The sequence below is a fragment of the Cotesia typhae genome, unplaced genomic scaffold (genome assembly GCF_013202065.1).
Source record: "Cotesia typhae breed Kobodo isofemale line unplaced genomic scaffold, CoteBio_Ctyphae contig_4, whole genome shotgun sequence".
Classification (NCBI taxonomy): Eukaryota; Metazoa; Arthropoda; class Insecta; order Hymenoptera; family Braconidae; genus Cotesia; species Cotesia typhae.
The window spans coordinates 1,239,279-1,256,700 of record NW_027423748.1 but is presented as its reverse complement, the minus strand read 5'-3'; the positions used below and the strand labels follow the sequence as shown (position 1 = coordinate 1,256,700).

The 17,422-nt window shown below is 29.2% G+C and overlaps 1 protein-coding gene and 1 long non-coding RNA gene across 2 annotated transcripts; one reads left to right on the top strand and one right to left on the bottom strand.

Moving 5' to 3' along the window:
* The first annotated feature begins 2,050 nt into the window (after positions 1–2,050).
* Positions 2,051–2,635, top strand: LOC141527499 (uncharacterized). Its single transcript, XR_012479207.1, has 3 exons — positions 2,051–2,239; positions 2,366–2,457; positions 2,541–2,635. It is a non-coding gene; the product is annotated as an uncharacterized LOC141527499 (long non-coding RNA).
* Positions 2,636–4,952: 2,317 nt separating this feature from the next.
* Positions 4,953–5,813, bottom strand: LOC141527320 (uncharacterized). The gene is made up of 2 exons (XM_074242741.1): positions 5,116–5,813; positions 4,953–5,044 (listed from the first exon to the last, which is right to left on the bottom strand). The coding sequence occupies exons 1-2, from the start codon at positions 5,372–5,374 to the stop codon at positions 4,953–4,955; spliced, it is 351 nt and encodes a 116-aa protein (XP_074098842.1). The 5' UTR covers positions 5,375–5,813.
* Between the last annotated feature and the right edge of the window lie 11,609 nt (positions 5,814–17,422).

The window sequence follows — 17,422 nt, the reverse complement described above, 5'->3', positions numbered from 1 at the left end:
AAAACGTAAACTTAACCGAAACCAAAGATACTTAATAAAACAGAGACCATAGGACCCGGGGTCGAGAAGACAACGGTATGCCTCGGAGTCGCTCAGTGGGCTGGTTTGTGAAGAGAGGGCGTGATTCGAGTAGAGAGGAAATACATGATTGCAATAATTTTATTTCCAATCCCAAAACCTATGTCTAAAAACGAAATCCTTTGTGACAGTTTTGCTTTTTTATCCAATTGGCCCCTAGTCGACGAATGAAACGATGATCTAACTCATTGGTTGAAGATAAAGTCCTAGTAGTAGTTGATTCCTTCATCTCGTCACTGCTCCGGGGATCAGTCCTTCTTGATTTTCCGTAGCACTCTGTCTGGCGGTCACACTACTTCTCCTTTGCACTGCACGACTCGCCTATAATAACCCAAAACTACCTCCTCCTATTCTCTCTTCAGCCCCGAAGATCGAGACGCGCCAGTGCTGCGTCGAATAATTATCGATATCTGGCGACTTATCAATTCAAGGTAATTTTACCTTGTTACACTTCCCCCACCAGACCAGCACTTGGGTGTGTTGATCTTCAGCACTCTCCAGGACCATATGAAAACAAAATTACTAGAGGACAAGGTTTTTTGAATAAAGTCTTCATCAAAATCCAATGGACGTAGCTGTTGAATTCCTTCTCGTAGCCATGTATTAGATCTTGTGAACTAACCACCCACCTAGAAGACACTGGTGGCATTGGTTTAACCAACATGTTTACTGGGACAAAAAATTTTTGACAAGAAAATAGCACCCTCAAACACATCTTGAACATGTCCGGGTATAACGCTTGGACATCCTGTCGACATACTAGACTTGAAAAGGAAAAAAAAAACAGACCTTTAAGTGCTATTGGTACAGGCCAAGGTGGATTTAAGCTGGGCTTTGACGTAGATCAAAACTCATTAGATGACTCAGTGTTGGTCGAAGTCGCTACAGACTTAAGAGACGTCTCCGACCCCGCCTCTGTTCGAATAGTTTAGACACCATAGATCATCAGCTCCGTGAACTTGAGATAGCACCTCAGCCTCCCCCTCACTAAACTGCCGCTACGTATTCCTGCTGTAGTTGCAAATCTAATTCCTGTACCATGAAGCTGACAATTCAGGTAATAATCAAATGCTCTTTGTCTTTTACAGTTTTTTTTTTTGCACCGTAATCTCGTCGTGAGGTCCATCCCCAGGACCAGATAATAACCTAGATCGGGTATAATGCTCAATTATTGTTGTCCAGTGACAGATCTGACTTCAATTATGAAAGGCGCTTCACCCTTACTTTTACCAGTAGAGTGCTTAACACGAAGCACTCCTTTCTTAGTCATATTTCCTTGTAGATCACCAGCAACTACGTGTTAATATTTTCATACACTCTTCCATTTGATATAAGATGTCTCATTGTCTGTATCTAATATCTCTTGGAGTAATATAATAATAGTAAAATTATATTTGTAAAGATGTATTGATGATTATTAAACTACTAGTTGACGTGCTGCTGGTTCTATTGAGTTTCTATTTCTCATTCCCTACTCAGGAACAGATACTTGTTCTGATTCTGAGTTTACATCAGAATTTTGACCTCATTGAACTTGTCGACCTCAAATTGTTTAATATCAATTTGTTATAAACAAATCAATTGTTCGTCATTTGTTCTTTAATGTTCGTTAAAAATTATTATTTGTTCGATTATTGTTTATTTATAAAAAATTAAATAAATTTTTGTTGTAAGCTAACGCTTTGTATTTCCAATTTTAATATTTATAACTTTAATCGATAGATTATTTTTTTTTTATGAATTGTTCGATGAATTTAATTCTTTGTTCGATCGTTTTTATATTTTTAATTAATTTTTTAGATTAATTTTTTTATTTTGTGGCGCATGCGTAAACTCACACGAATGTAAATGCACATCCTATATCGGACAGAACAAAATTGGAGTACATTTCTTGCAGTCACCATGATGACTCGTTTATATTCATTATATTTAATGTTGTGGATTAATTTGTTGAATATTTTATTTTAATATTTTGAGATTTATAGGTTTTCGTAATAAAATATAAGTGAAAAATTGGTCTTAATATTATATTTACTTGTGACTTTTTTTTATTTCAAATTCAGTTAAAATATATGGATTTGCGTCATAACAGTAGTTTGGAGTACATGTAAAACACACAATTTTTGTACAAGAAAATGGAGCAAATAACGAAATTGCTATGGTCCGTTGTCGTTACAATTTTATTTTTTTCCTTAAATTTTTTATGAGTGGAATTTTTCATGAAAATTAAGTTAATCGACAATAAATCATTGTTATATATTTTTTTTAATAGAACAATTTATTACAGTTCATCAATCAATCGAATTTCTAAGCTCTCTGTAGCATGGCTGGGAAATGTTAAATTATTACAGAATAATGTATTCAACGCCGGGTGATAAGGTGAATATAATTTCATGGAGATTGTTAATTAATTTTTCTAGTAATTTTTTATAATTTGTATACTCCACTTTTTTTTAATGAAGGTTTTTTTTTTGGACATGAAAGGACATGTGAAAAACAATCAAAAAAATAATAATTGTACACAAGAACCATTAGATATAGAAACAACTATATACAGTAAGTTATTTTTGAATTCAGTTATTGTTTTAAATATTAAATATTGTTGGAAAATAGTTTTTATTTAAATTTTCATATAAAAGTCATGTAAATAGCTGACAATTTTAGTAATTCAGTTTTTTTTTAGATAAAAATAACCAATAACTGATCAAATACCAATAGAGCGTGAATATTCGCCCGATGGCACGGGGCAGCACGGGGCACGGTGGCACGGTGGCACGGGGTAAATGGTCATTTTTGTGGTTTCTTCGCGCATGCGCACGGGTAAATTACCGCTTGCTCTGAAATCTGACCGTACCCGTGCTGCCATATTTGACGGAATTGGCGGTCCTGTTTGCGCATGCGCACGGGTCGTTTATTGAAAACTCCAACAAGTCACTAATTTTAAATATTTTGTTAGAATTAATTTAAAATATTTATTTACTTTAATTCTTATGATTTCATCGTAATAATTAATAATTATAAGAAAAATAATAATAATAATAATAATAATATTAATTGCTTACTAATAATAATTTATAGTAGTAATCACTTCGTAAAAAAAATAGTTAATCGAGAATAATAATTGATACTAATAAAAATATTTCAACATTGGTTTGTAAATAAATTACATAATTTTTAAGTAGATTTATTTATAAATCTAGCTATTATTGTAGCCGGTCTCATGTCGGAATTTAAGGAAAATTTTGTGACAAAATGTTTTATTTTGTCGAGTTGTACCGAAAAATACAATTGACTTAAAAGTTTGTTTATGTATTTATATATATATATATATATATATATATATATATATATATATATATATATATATATATATATATATATATATATATATATATATATGTGTGTGTGTGTGTGTGTGTATGTGTGTGTGTGTGTGTGTGTGTTTCTTTCGCCGAGTAGAGTCCAGCTAAGAACGGATTTTACGAAATTCCACCAACAAGGGGTGTTGCGGGGGCGTTAAGAATGAAAATTCGTTTTTAAACAATAGCTCCTACATGCTTCAAATTTAGTAGGAATCTTCTATATGTGATGTATAAATTATCTATGAACAGATTTTATGATAACTTATCATTAATAAGGATGGCGGGGTGGGTGTTTCCAATGAGAATTTTAAATTTCTGAGCTATAGCTCCTATACCCGCACGGAAGAATATGTATGTGAAAAATAGATGTAAGATAGATGTGACATATACAATATATATGTGCGCAAAAAAAAAATATGTTAAATATATTTTCAGATATATGTTATCAAATATTTTCTAATAGATGCCAATATATATTTCAAATATATCGAAATATAGAGGTTACATATATTTCCGTATGTATGTTAACATATATACACAGAAAAAAAGGTTTACTTAAACCAAGAAAAAAATTCTTGAACTAAGAATGTTTGAAGACCGATATTATCTTGAACCAAGAAAAAAATTTTAGGCCTAAGAAAAAAATTCTTGAGCCAAGAATATCGCTTGAGCCAAGAATATCGCTAAAAGCAAAATTTTATAAAAAGTCTGGTAGATCAACTAAAAAGTAGAAAAAAACCTTTATTTTTTTCTAGGTTTAAGGTAAAGGGCCCTATTATGAGACAGATTCTAAGGTAGGTGGGACATTCTCACTGCTTAGAAAAGTATTTAAGAGAAAAATACCATTTGGATGGTATTATATCATTTCTCTGTCATTATTAGACAGCTATTATATATTTAAACTCAATTTTATCTAACAAATAAATAAAAATAAACCATTTTTTCTAACAACCTTTATGACCCCTTTTATGAGACAGTTTTAAGACATATGACCCCAATGTCTCATGAAAGAGGTCCCTATTTATGAGACAGCTGAAAAATAAGTAAAGCGATATCTATATGATTTTTTTTTTTTTTTATTAATATGAGATCATTTTTCACAATTATCAAAGAAATTAGATAAATTGTTACAAAATAACAATTCAATAGTCACATAATAAATAATTTATTTCTCTTCTTTTAATTTTTTCTGAATTTCCTTTACTTTTTCCTGGAGCTTTTTTTTTTTTCGTCTTGTAATTCTTTCCGTTTTAGTTTTTATCTTGCTGCTGTTTCTTAATTTTTCTTTTTCCAATTCAGACTGATACCATTCGTCAGATGTTCCAACAGAAGGTAATTTTGATTTACCCGACTTTTCAACTCTACACCTTTTTTTTTTCGGTAAATATTCGACAGGTAATGTAAATATTTCTTTGAATGGCTTTTTAGGCGAATTATCTAAAACTAAAAATCGCGAAAATTTTATTAAATACCTTTTTGATACATAATTATAATCTAAAAAAAAATTTCACATTACCTTTTTGTCTGCTTTTGGAGAATTTTTTTCACGCTTGAACTTTGTCGATCGATTGATTTACAAATGTTTTCTTGATTATTTTCAAGTCCTGAAAGTTTATGATTTTTATTAATAAAATCAAAATAATACGTGAAATGTATTATTTTGAAATGTATGTACCTTGCTGATAATCCTGGTTATATGAACATTTGTCTATAAGGAGTGATTGTACGTCAATAGGATCACTTTGATTTTGTAATAGTAAATTGTTATCAGAAGCAACTCCTGAATTTGCAGCGATCGGAGAATGTTTGCTAAGTGTGTCTGGCATGGGATTAGTGCTAACTAATGATTCTTGATCAATTATCTGAACTGGCAGATCGCATACAATGTCATAAGTATCATTGATTGCCCCAACACCATTTTCGTCGCTATTCATACTCGTCTGATTATCGAAAATAATGACAGATTGCCATCTTGTATCGCAACTCTCTGCTTTGAAATTTGTTTCATATTCTTCATTATAAGTTGCTCTATTATTTATTAAGGGATTGATTCCTGGATCAACATCTTCAACATTGTTTTCTTGACTAGAACGCGACCTATATTTAAGAATATCAAGGATTTTGGGATCATGTAAAACCTCATTGCTCAAGATAATTGGTTTCTTTCTTGGAGTTTCACCTATTATTGAAATGATTATATGTATATACTAAAGAGAATTTATGTCAAATTATTCAAACAGATATTCTACAAAAAAAAAAAGGTGTTAATATTAGTACAAACGTAAAATAGATTAAATTTATGTTAGCTTAAAAATTGATTTCGAATATATAAAATTCTAAAAAAAGTTGTACGTATAAAATTTCAAAAAATCAATAGTAAAAATAAATGAAGTAAATTACTTCATTGTAAATGAAGTAAAAAATAGTTCGATTATACTTAAAGTTGATAATTGTAAAATAAGTTAATGTAATTATTTGTTTTAAATACCCGTTGAATTTTTGTAAATTTGTAATCAATAATCAAACAAAGCTTTCTTCTCCACATCACCCGTCCATGATCCACTACTCGCTGCCGCATAAAAATCCAAAAGTAGTTCCTCTTGTAAATTTTTTTCAAACTCATGTAAAAATCTTTGTTCTTCTGTAACTTCATTGGCCTTAAAAATGTCATTATTTTCAAATTTTTGTTTTGATTTCTTCCCCTTATTTAAAACATTGTAATCTACCACTTTAGAGTCAAATGGATAGAGCCCTGATCCTCGAAAACCACTCTGAACCACGTTCTCAGCATTAGGCATATTATCCAGAGTATACTGAAGAACAAGAGGAAAATTTTCTTTGGTTACTGATGTCTCACTCTGCTCATTTTTCCACTTAGGTACACATTTTCTCCACGATTCCTTAAATGGATGGAAATAGTATATTACACACCGCGGGAAGTAAAGTAAGAAATGTCTCAGATCACATGTAATTGTTGGCCGAGTCGAAGCCGAGGTCAACAAACATGTGATCTGAGGCTTTCTTATTTACTTCCCGAGGAGTGTATGCTATTTTTTTGCTCGACGAAGGCAGAAAGTGGCAACTTCATTTAGCGCAGCGGGCCGAAAGTTGACGCTTTCTGCCCGTCGAGCAAAAAAACGATATATCCAGTGGTTGCATAATATGGGTGGAATTTGGCGGCAACATAATCAATTCGATCTTTTTATCTCGACAAAAATTTACTAATGGCAAGTTAAGATGGGTTGAATGGTTATCCATGTAAACTATTACTGGAAACTCCGTATTTTCTTTGACTAGCCAAGGATAGAATACGTTTGTTATATATTCATAAAAGGTTTCGGTTGTCATCCAGCCGTTGTCCGAAATTCCAATCCCCCAACCATTTGGAGTATTCTCAATTATTTTTTTTAGTACAGTTCTCTTATAAGAGTACAAGAGCATCGGAGGACCATGAATACCATCAGCTCTGTACATAAATAATACTGTTAAAGCTTCCTTACCACCGTCAACAACTTTGTAAACCGCACGAGTCCCCTTTGCTACCAACACACTCTCAGCATCAGGACACAACTAATGCTACTTTCCTCACAATTAAATATTCGACTCGGAAGAATACTCAATAAATCTTTTTCTCTAAATATATTTTGTTGTTTGCAAACCAATCTTGAAGATCTTCTTGCGTTACTGCTGCTCGAGTCATACTCAATTTTTGGGGTTTTCGAATTGACAATTCGGGGTGCCTTCTTCTAAAGTTTTCGTACCAGTGTCGACTAGGACGATCGTCTTTGAATGGTGTTTTTTTTAATTTTTTGACATACTTTTGGATATTGTCCAATAACTCACTTTTGGTAACAGGCACTCCAATCTCTACTCGATGTAATATCCATGTAACAATCTGTTTTTCTTCATCATCACTCAAAACTATGCCTGGGCCAGTTTTACTTTTGGTTTCTCCTGGATCTAAATTTTTCTTTCTCCCCAAAGTTACAACCGGTACACCAAAGGCAACAGCGGCCTTTCTTAAAGACATTCCGGTATCTTTTATAGCTTTTAAAGCTTTTTCAACATTTTCTGTACTGTAATTCAATCGTTGACATTTTCTTTTTTTTTGAATTTTTAATTACATTCTCAGACGTTACTACATATTTTTTTGCAGGATTTATTTTCTTTTTCAACTTCGATTGTGTTGATTTTTTAGCCATATTTTAAAAAAAATTTTTATAAGTATTTGTTGTTATATAATCTGAAATATAAGAAAAATCAATATTTATAGTAATGTTTCGAATATTATACAAGTTAATTATAAAATTTAAGTACTTGAAATAATTAAAAAATGAATTTTGTACATCAGCATGCTGTCAGAGTTTTAGGTTAGATTCATAATTTTTCACTAATAAATGTGACATACTTACTAAGAAATATTAAATTGAGTTTTTATACAATAATTAGGTTCTCAGTTATACATACACACCGTTTTTTTTATAAATTATTAATTACTACTTATATTTATGACTGTTAAAACTCACTGTCTCACTAACTGGGACTATAAACAAAATCATATGTCCATGTTGCGCGAGACACCTAATAAAGTGTCTCATAAAACCGTACATGCAAGCAAATAACTGTACGTATTATGAGACACCCAAAAATTAAATACTTTTGTTAAAAATAACTTAAAAATACTTATACTCACTCAATTTACAACTCTTTAGCTTTCAATTAATATGTAACACGTGAATAAAAGTCACAAAAACAATGTTTTTTACCAGGCTACAAAATTGGATACTCGTCGCTGTTTCACTCCTTTTAAAGGTCTGTAAGAGCGCAAATTTTAAGCCAAGCAATTTCAAATATTTTTTTAATTATATCTATTAAATTAATCATAAAATTAAAGGATCATCTTAGAAACTTAGTTAAATACCGATTTATTATAATTTTTATATTCAAGTTAACTCGATCTTTTTTTTTTATTTATCGCATAATTCAGTCCTGTATCATAAATATGGACACTGTCTCATAATAGGGCCCTTTACCTTATCTTTGACTTCGAATATCTTTTAAAAGAGTAGAATAATCGAAAATTTACAAGAGACCTTTTTTGTAGAGCGTCAAATTCTCTACAAGAATAAGCTATAATCTTAGCCGTCTAGCAAGCCACTCGAAAGTTATAAAATTCTAAAGTTTGTAAAAAATTTTGCCTGTGTTATTTAGATAGGAAATAGAAATTTGTAGTGCGAGACCCTTAAATATTAATATTAAGGGCTGTGGCTTTTACAGGATTTTTTTTATCATTTCCAACAATATTTTCGTTAAATTTAAGAAAAAAAAAATAGTCGATTTTTTTGAATCAGCCTAATATATATATATATATATATATATATATATATATATATATATATATATATATATATATATATATATATATATATATATATATATATATATTAGGGTTTTTTTTTTCAACTATTTTTTTTTTTCGGTCTTATCGTGAAATTTTGTTGCAAATACCTAAAGAAAAAAAAATCCCTGAAAGTTTAGGCCCTTAATATTAATATTAAGTCCTCAATCAAGGCGTGTAAAGATTTCCCATTAAAAAAACACAGAAACTCTGATTTTTTATCTGTAAATTTCTGCAGCTCAGTGGCATTTTCCAGCATCGCTTCGACCATGGACGGGTTTTTTTCCAGAATTAAATGCTCTACAAAAGCGTCCATTGTGGCCAAGCCGTAACTCGAACTGGCGAGGTAGTACAGGCCTTTAAACTTGATTTTTTCCATGAAATTCGCGTTTTCTCGCATTTATCTCGTGAATGACAAGAGCTACAGAAAAAATGTGAACAACAAACTTGTAGAAAATTCAATTTCCTACAAAAAAGGTCCTGAGTGCCAAGTCGCTAAAATCAATATTTTCAGAGATATTTAATGATAAATTTTTTGTAATTTCAAATTTTTATCAAAAATTGCGCCAAATTATAAAAAATATCTTTTAAAAATATCTACTTTAGAACTGATAGCTATTGAGGAGGCTTGTTATCAAAATGCAAATTCAATGACTACTAATATAAAAGCTAAAAACGTTGACCAAAATGAGATATGGAAAAAGCATTTAAGTTTCCCTCGCGTTGAGAAAACTAACTTTAAAAAAAAAGCAAGAAGCTATTTACGCTATTACTTCAAGTCAATATCGAGAATTAGAAATGATAAAAATGCTATTAGAAATTGAAGAAAAAGAATTACAACTTAAGAAGCAAGCTGAACGTCTAATAAAAATGAAAAACTTGAGCGAGAAAAAATTGACAAAGTAAAAAGGAAACAAGAACGCATGATTAAAAAAGAATTGATTGAGCAAGAAAAACTTAAGAAAGCAAAAGACAAAAAAGAACGGTTATTAAGGAAAAAATTATTAGAAGAAAAAATTTCTGAGCAATAAAAAAAAAAAAGTTGCAAGCTAGGTAAAAAAGCTTTAATTGAATAAAAGAAAAAGAAGAATCAAAAAATCTCAAGTGAATCAGAAGAATTATCGTCATCAAAATAGATTTGTGATTATTTGTAATGTAAAGAAATGTGATTTAATGGTAATTATTACTATTATTTATATTATTCTATAAAAAAGTACCATTTAAAATTATATTCTAAGTTTAGCTTGAAGTGCAATGTCTGATAAAGATGTAGTTAATACTTTAAAAGTACTGAATAAATTTAATTACATATATGTAGCTTACAGAATCACTTATTTATTTCACCGATCAATTTATTGAAGAACTGTCGGTCATTTATTGGCTTCTATCGGTCAATAATTGGTGATTTTAGTAATTCAACTTTTAAATAACAAAATTAATATAATTTTGTTAATTTTTATTATAAATAGTTGTTAATTATTGTCAATTAAGTATTTAACTTTAATAAAATTCATTATTAATTGTAGTTAATAAGTTAGTAGTTTTTTTATAGTTCAGGACAAAAAATAACCTTAATCGGTCAATAATTGGTGCATTTACCCTATATTTTATATATTATTTAAATTATAAAAATTATTTATTTATGATTAACAATTAATTATACATTTTTTTTAACGATTCCTTCTCCTATCTCACAATCATAACATTAAGCATTTTTCTTGAAAGTCCTTGTAGTTTTTAAAAATCCACTCGGCCGTCCACTTATTTTAATTTTAGCGGGTGTTTTTATTTTTCTTAAATTTGGAGTATTTTCGGTAGACTCGATGACATCATTATTGGTATTTTCTTCGATAGACAAATTCTGCAAGCTACTTTCTAGATGCTTATCGTCTTCATCTGTGACTATCTTCACTCTTGAATTATTTGAAAAGTGTAAAATTAAGTCGTCAATCACTTTTACCTTTCTGTCGAAATCAGAGCCACATGACAGGCTGATAATATTGACGAGTTTTGAAGTTTTTGCTAGTACTATTTTTCTTTTTTCGCTAACAGTTTGAACTTTTTTTTTTTTTATTGTGTTTACTTTAACAGAGAATGGCGCTTTGTCGGTTTTAATGTTATTAGACATGGAGGATAAAGTTACTTCTTGATCGATTAACTTCTGTTTATTCCAACGGGGGTCATATAAGCAATTGTCAAATAAGTCCAATCCAAAATGGCGTCTTACTGCAAATATGTGTCGGCAAGGTAATTTGTGGGATATTTTTATTTTACATTGACATGTGGTGATTGATGATTCTAAGTTGTCGAATTGACAAATTTTTGAAGTTTCATCAACTCTAGAACAAACCATTTCAATGCTGGATTCAATTTCTGCTAAAACTATTTTATAGCCATGTTTTGTTAAAGCTTCCACATATTTTTGTTCAGCACTGTTAGCAGGAAATCGAAGATTTTGCTTTCTCAAAAATTGCCGAGCATTTCTTATATAGCCTTCGGTTTTATGACTATTGTACCACTCGAAAAAATCCTTTATTGTAATGATCAGTGGTGAGTTTTTTTTAAGTACCAGCTTAAGTTTTGCATTTATAGATTCAAGCCGATTATTCGTAGTATTGCCTAAATTATGTTTCATTAAACTGTATATACACCAATCTTCTTTAATATTGTGCCAGTTCCTATTATAATAATCCATAAATTCTAGAGAGGCAGTTAGATTTAATTCAAGATACAATTTATCATACTGTTCTTCTGATGCAGCGTAGACAAGATGCTCCAAAATTGTTAGCGTTTCCAGTTTTTCATCACTACCAAGATTCATGTTTAGGCTATTGACCACTTTTTTAAATGTCTTTAGACTATGAAAGATACATATATATGTTGCAATATCAGGGAATATTTCTTTTAAAACATCTCGTTCCGTCAAATCCTTGTCGGTCATAAAGGCCTTAATGTTGTTACACGAGTCTTCATTGTCTTTTTTAAAGGCATTTATCATCCACTCTAGCAAATTACGTTCTTCAGTAGCCAATAAACCAATTCCAACCACTTGTCCTCGACCGTTCCCATCTTCGACTAAGAAAATCATCATTGTCATGTCATTGTTGGTTAATTTGTAGGTGCCATCTAGAAATACAATTTCCGGCCACTTTTGAAAATCGCTTCTCATTTCTTTTGTAGAGAAGAAGATACCCTTACAAGTGGATGTTTCCTCTTCATGGTAGATATGAACGTCTGCATCTACAAATTTAAAATTTATTATTTAAAAAGCTATTACCTATATAATTATTATTTGAGGAAAATCTGCATAATTCTTGTCAGTAAGTCTTGTAAAAGAAATTTAAGAAAAAACTAATCAGTCACTGTTTTCAGACTTGCAAATATACTATCATAGTCAGCTACGTTACAATTAACCTGCTGTCGATTGATTTGCACGAAAATTGGTCCATTGCATACAGAAATGTCCATTACAGTCAGAAATAACAACAAAACAACGTAAACAAAATAAAAATAAATAATGATTGCCATTCTTACACTCATGCAATGTACCACTTATGCCCCCAGCCGCTCGACACTAGGCCTTCGACCTCGAAATGTCTTCTATGCTTTGTCGATTTTGAGTACAGCAAAGTTTAAAAGCAAAGTTTAAAAGAATACAACACGTTTAAAATTAATAAAATATAGGGGTAGGGGGGCTAAATGGGCCAAAATTTAATTGCGAATTTTTTTTTAAATTTTGTTTTTCCTTAATTAAGACCCAAAAGGCATAAGCCAATGACAGAGGCTTAATCAATAAAATTATTTGTAATAAATTAATAATATTGGCAGAGCTATAAATAATTTTTTTAATCATTCCTTACTAAAAAAGAAAAAAATAACTTGAATCAAGAGAAAAATTTTTAACCAAGAAAATAATTTTGAAGAAATTCATTGTCTTGAAGCAAGACGAAAAATTCTTGAATCAAATAAAATTCACTTAAACCAACAAAAATTTGTTAGTTTAAGAAATTTTCTCCTCAGATCAAGAAAAAAAATTTTTTAAGTTAATAAATTTAATTTTTAAATTATTGATGGAATTTTTAATTAAATAATTGATAGAAAGATCAATTTTTAATAAATTATGTTATTGATTAAAATTTTTTAATATTTAGACATTCAAAAAAAAAATAAATTAAAAGAAAAATTATTTAATCACATAAAATTTATTTAAATTAAAAAAAATTTTTTTATTTAAAAATTTTTAAACTTCAATCAAGACTAAGTTCTTCAAAATTATTTACTTGATTCAAGTTATAACCCCAGCCAACAAACAGGACAACTATTAATATCGGAACAGTAATAGAAATTGTGTACAATCATTTGTCATGCAGATCAGTTGTTGCGGATTAATCGTGCGGATCAATTGTCCGCAGATCAGCGATCGTGTCAGCATCGTAGTCGATGAATAAAAATTTTATAATTAACTTTTCAATTGAAGTTACTGAAAATTATTAATAAAATTATGCGGGAAAATGCATAAGATTAGCGTTTCATCTCAACATCAACGGCATTAAAACTAAATCATATAGCAAGACTTCTTTAGACACGATAAATAACAGCGTAAATATAATATAATACATACATAATATCACATGAAGAACTTTATTCTATTCACATAAATAAACTTACGATAAGTTTCCTGAAGAAGTTCAACTACTGTCTGTAGATCGTTATCTGCGGAATTTGTCAACTTGCTCTTCATATTATGCAATTTATCTAGTGGAACAATTTTGCCATATTTTTCTTTTATCATATTTTGGACTTTCTTCTTATTGGCACCTAATTTTAAAAGGTGTCCAACCTCACTTGCTTCTTCTTCAGTAAATTTGTAAGTCTCGGGAATACATGAATAGAATAGCTAAAAAAATGTACCAAAATATTAGTCTCAAGGAGAATTTCGGCATAAATATTGTTATAACTTTAAATACAAGGAATTTTAAATTGCAATCAAACTTTATACGAAATAATTATGCAGACATTTCTCAAAATAATTAAAGAAATCAAATATACCTAAGGTAAAAGACCCCATTAGTGGCACCTTTAACCCCCATCAGTGACACTTTTTCTTTCAATGAAAAAAATGTTCTACTTGGAATAAAAATTAAAAATTTTTTTAATCTAAAGGTCTTAAAGATTAGAAATGATTTATTCATAATAGAAATTAATGGTTTCATTAATTGAATAAGTACCAAAATCAAAGAAAGTGTCAGTAATGGGGTCTTTTACCCTAGTTCGATTTTACCTTTCTTTCATAAATACATAAATAATTACTTACTTCAGAATTTTCATGGTTTTGGTGTTCCAAGTTGAAAAATAAATTACCAAATACTCCAAGTTTTCAAGTTTAAGATAAAAATTGCTTGGGCATTCCATTTTACAGGTGCTGTAAAATATTTATAAGATTTATGTAGCAAAAAAGTATTCATTTTTAACCATGATAATATAAATAGCAGTCGTACAAATAAAAAAAATATGTAAATTGATAAATGATAACAATGATTTGACTCATGAATACATGGATTGAAATAATTTCTAGGAAATAATTTTTGCAACTCTTGGTAGTTTGTAAAAAGAATACCCAGTATTGTCTTTACGGCTAGTTTTTCATTTTACCCGCGTTTATAACCATAGCATCATATTAAATGAATATTAAAATAGTAATTTTGCTATGGTAACAAACTATGGTTAAATAAAAACCCCTGGTTGAAAAACTGGCCCTTAGATTCGCTATTGTTAGTATCATAGATTTAATTACCTAGATTTAATTTGAATATCATAGATTTAATTACCTAGTTTGATGTTGTTTAGCTGTAGTTGGACGACTAGGTCCAAATTTGCAGGTAAATTTAACATTCTTATATAAGAAAGTATCTACCATCGATTGACTTACATCAGGACTTACTTTAAGTAGGTGACCGTCCGCTTTTGTATAGACTAGCTTATTTTGTTGTTTGTATTTTTCAAATACATCGTCCCACTCTTGATAACTTCTAAATTTTCTTCCGACGTAAAATAATTCATTATTTTGCTCCATCTAAATTTATTATAAAATCATTCGAAATAATTAATTATAATCTGATCGATACGTTTTCGTCATGAAAATTAAATTAGCCGCCGACATCTAAAAATTTTTAGAATTTTTTTATTGAAGAAATTACTATAAAAAAATTTTTTTTTAAATTTCATTTGTAAAAAACTTGAAAAACTATAAGTGCAATTTAAAAAAAAAAATATTTTTAAATATAATTTAATAAATTAAAAAAAATTAAAAAGTCAAAAACGTGGGCCAGCTTTAGTACATATTATATTTTCGTCAATGTAATCTTAATCTTAATTAGACAATGATTAACTTGTTTTTTAATTAATTCATATACTCACAGCAAATGATTATTTTTTGTACTTACTGTTCTAAGTTGCATTAATCTTAACTAGATTCAGTTAATGTTTTTATTAAATGCAATTTGCAGAAAAACGTTATTACAATAAATTATTTGTAAAGAAAATCTCTCAGCTGTAATCAGATTTTTTCAAATATTTTATTCCTGATCGTAATTCTAGTTGTAATATTTCCATTCAGTACTACCACCTTGGTGCACTTATTGCTTCTATGGTAATAGTCAGAAGAACACGTGAATCATTGTACCATCAGTCCAATTTGTATTATGTTTGAATGTAGTCAAAGTGCTTTCACTCGAAACCTACTTTACCTACTATCAGTACAGTTTGTTTTTATACAAAAATTTTGCTTTAAAATTACATCAAGTCTAGTTGTCCACTTTCAGTATCAAGCTTGCCAGCTTAATACGTGCATTAGACGTAACAGACCGTATATTATCGAACTACGCAATTAGTTATTTGCATCAGTAAATTAATAATAAGATAAATTCTCTTTTTACGAATAACTATGGATTCGAATCAGACAATATTTCGAGTAGAAGATTCATTTGATGATTACAAAGAAATTGAAAATAAATTAAAATTATATAAAGCAACAACGGGTTATGAGTTCAATACATTGAACAGTACGAAGCTTACTACAAAAAATTTTAAACAAAATTACAACAAAAACTTAATCTACGATGATAAATATTTTAAATGTATTGTTAATCCTAAACCAGCAGCTTTACGTGATTTTGAAAAAAAAAATCCTGGGTAGGTTATAATCATTTATTTTTTATAATGTAATATAGTCGAATCTCGTTATGAGTCCTATTAGTGTCTCTCTCATATTAACGCGAGTCTGGTTAAAAAAAGAAAACAAATAGGACTCATAATAAGACTCGACTGTATCATAAATATTGGATAAATCAAGCAATCATATTATTTACAACTTAATTTTTTATAGTATTAAAGTGAAGCAGTGTCCTGCACACTTAACTTTTAGGACAACTAAGGATAAACAGCAACTAAAAATTACTCAATTTATACCAGAGCACGATCATGATCCATCTGATACCGTACGTAAAATAATGTAACTTTAAAAATGACGTTATGTAAATAAATATTAGTAGCTAGTCAATACTTTTTTACAGAAACTCATATTTATTCTAATGATATAGCATGTAATAATCATAATCAATAATGAAAGTATAATTAATAGTACTCCCAACGCGCAAATGAATTTTTTAATAATTGATTATTTGTTAGTGACTGTTGAAGAAATTTTTGGATTATTCAGTTCTAACATGTAGACTTGCTCAAGTTCGATAAGTTATAATTTTTAAAAAAATTTACTAATTTTTTTTTTATAAATATTTTCACAGGTTCCACGACTGCAAGCGTATAAACAACAGGCTACTAAGAACAACATTCAAGACACTGTAATTATAGTAAGTATAAAGAACTCTTCAATAAAGCCTGCTGATAATGTATCTATAATTTCTGGGTGTATTCCCGATTGACCGAATTTTTATAAACTTAGAAAAATTATTACTCTTAATACAAAAAGAATTAATATAAATAATTGTTAATATTAAAATTTAACAAATTAATAATTTTAATTTATTACGTAATCCTAAAAATAGTACGAGAAGATTTCTGAGCCAATATTGTTACTTAGATATTAGTTAAAACAGCTAATTTATCTCAAAAAGCCGATTAATAATTTTTTTAATATTCTCTATTTGTGACAGTATGATCAAAATAAATGACTCAGCTATAAGAGTTCTATACTTTTCACGTGTAATCACATTTCACTATTACTAAGTCACTATAATGACTAAAACATTTATTTTCTCGACTAACTTGTTATATGTATACTTCAGTGAAAGATTAAATCAGCTTTCTATTATCCCAAGTATAGTTAATATATATCATTATTAATTAACTAATCGTGTATTTTCTTATCAAAATTTTTTCTTTATAATCCTTTAAATATTTCGATTTTAATAAACAATAGTCGATTGTTGTTTGTTGTAACGATTTATCATAAATTATATAACACATATTAATGCTCGGATTATTTTTTAGAATCATGAAAAGAATCTCGAGGATTCATTTAACTCTTCTGTTCTCAATTTGCCAGACGATCAACAAATTCAATCTC

Bases quoted from the DNA above. Each gene is read 5' to 3' on its own strand.
- LOC141527320 (XM_074242741.1), bottom strand. From the start codon at position 5,374: ATGAATAGCGACGAAAATGGTGTTGGGGCAATCAATGATACTTATGAC. The intron at 5,045-5,115 runs GTACATACATTT...ATAAACTTTCAG, and splicing joins TAACCAGGATTATCAGCAAG to GACTTGAAAATAATCAAGAA.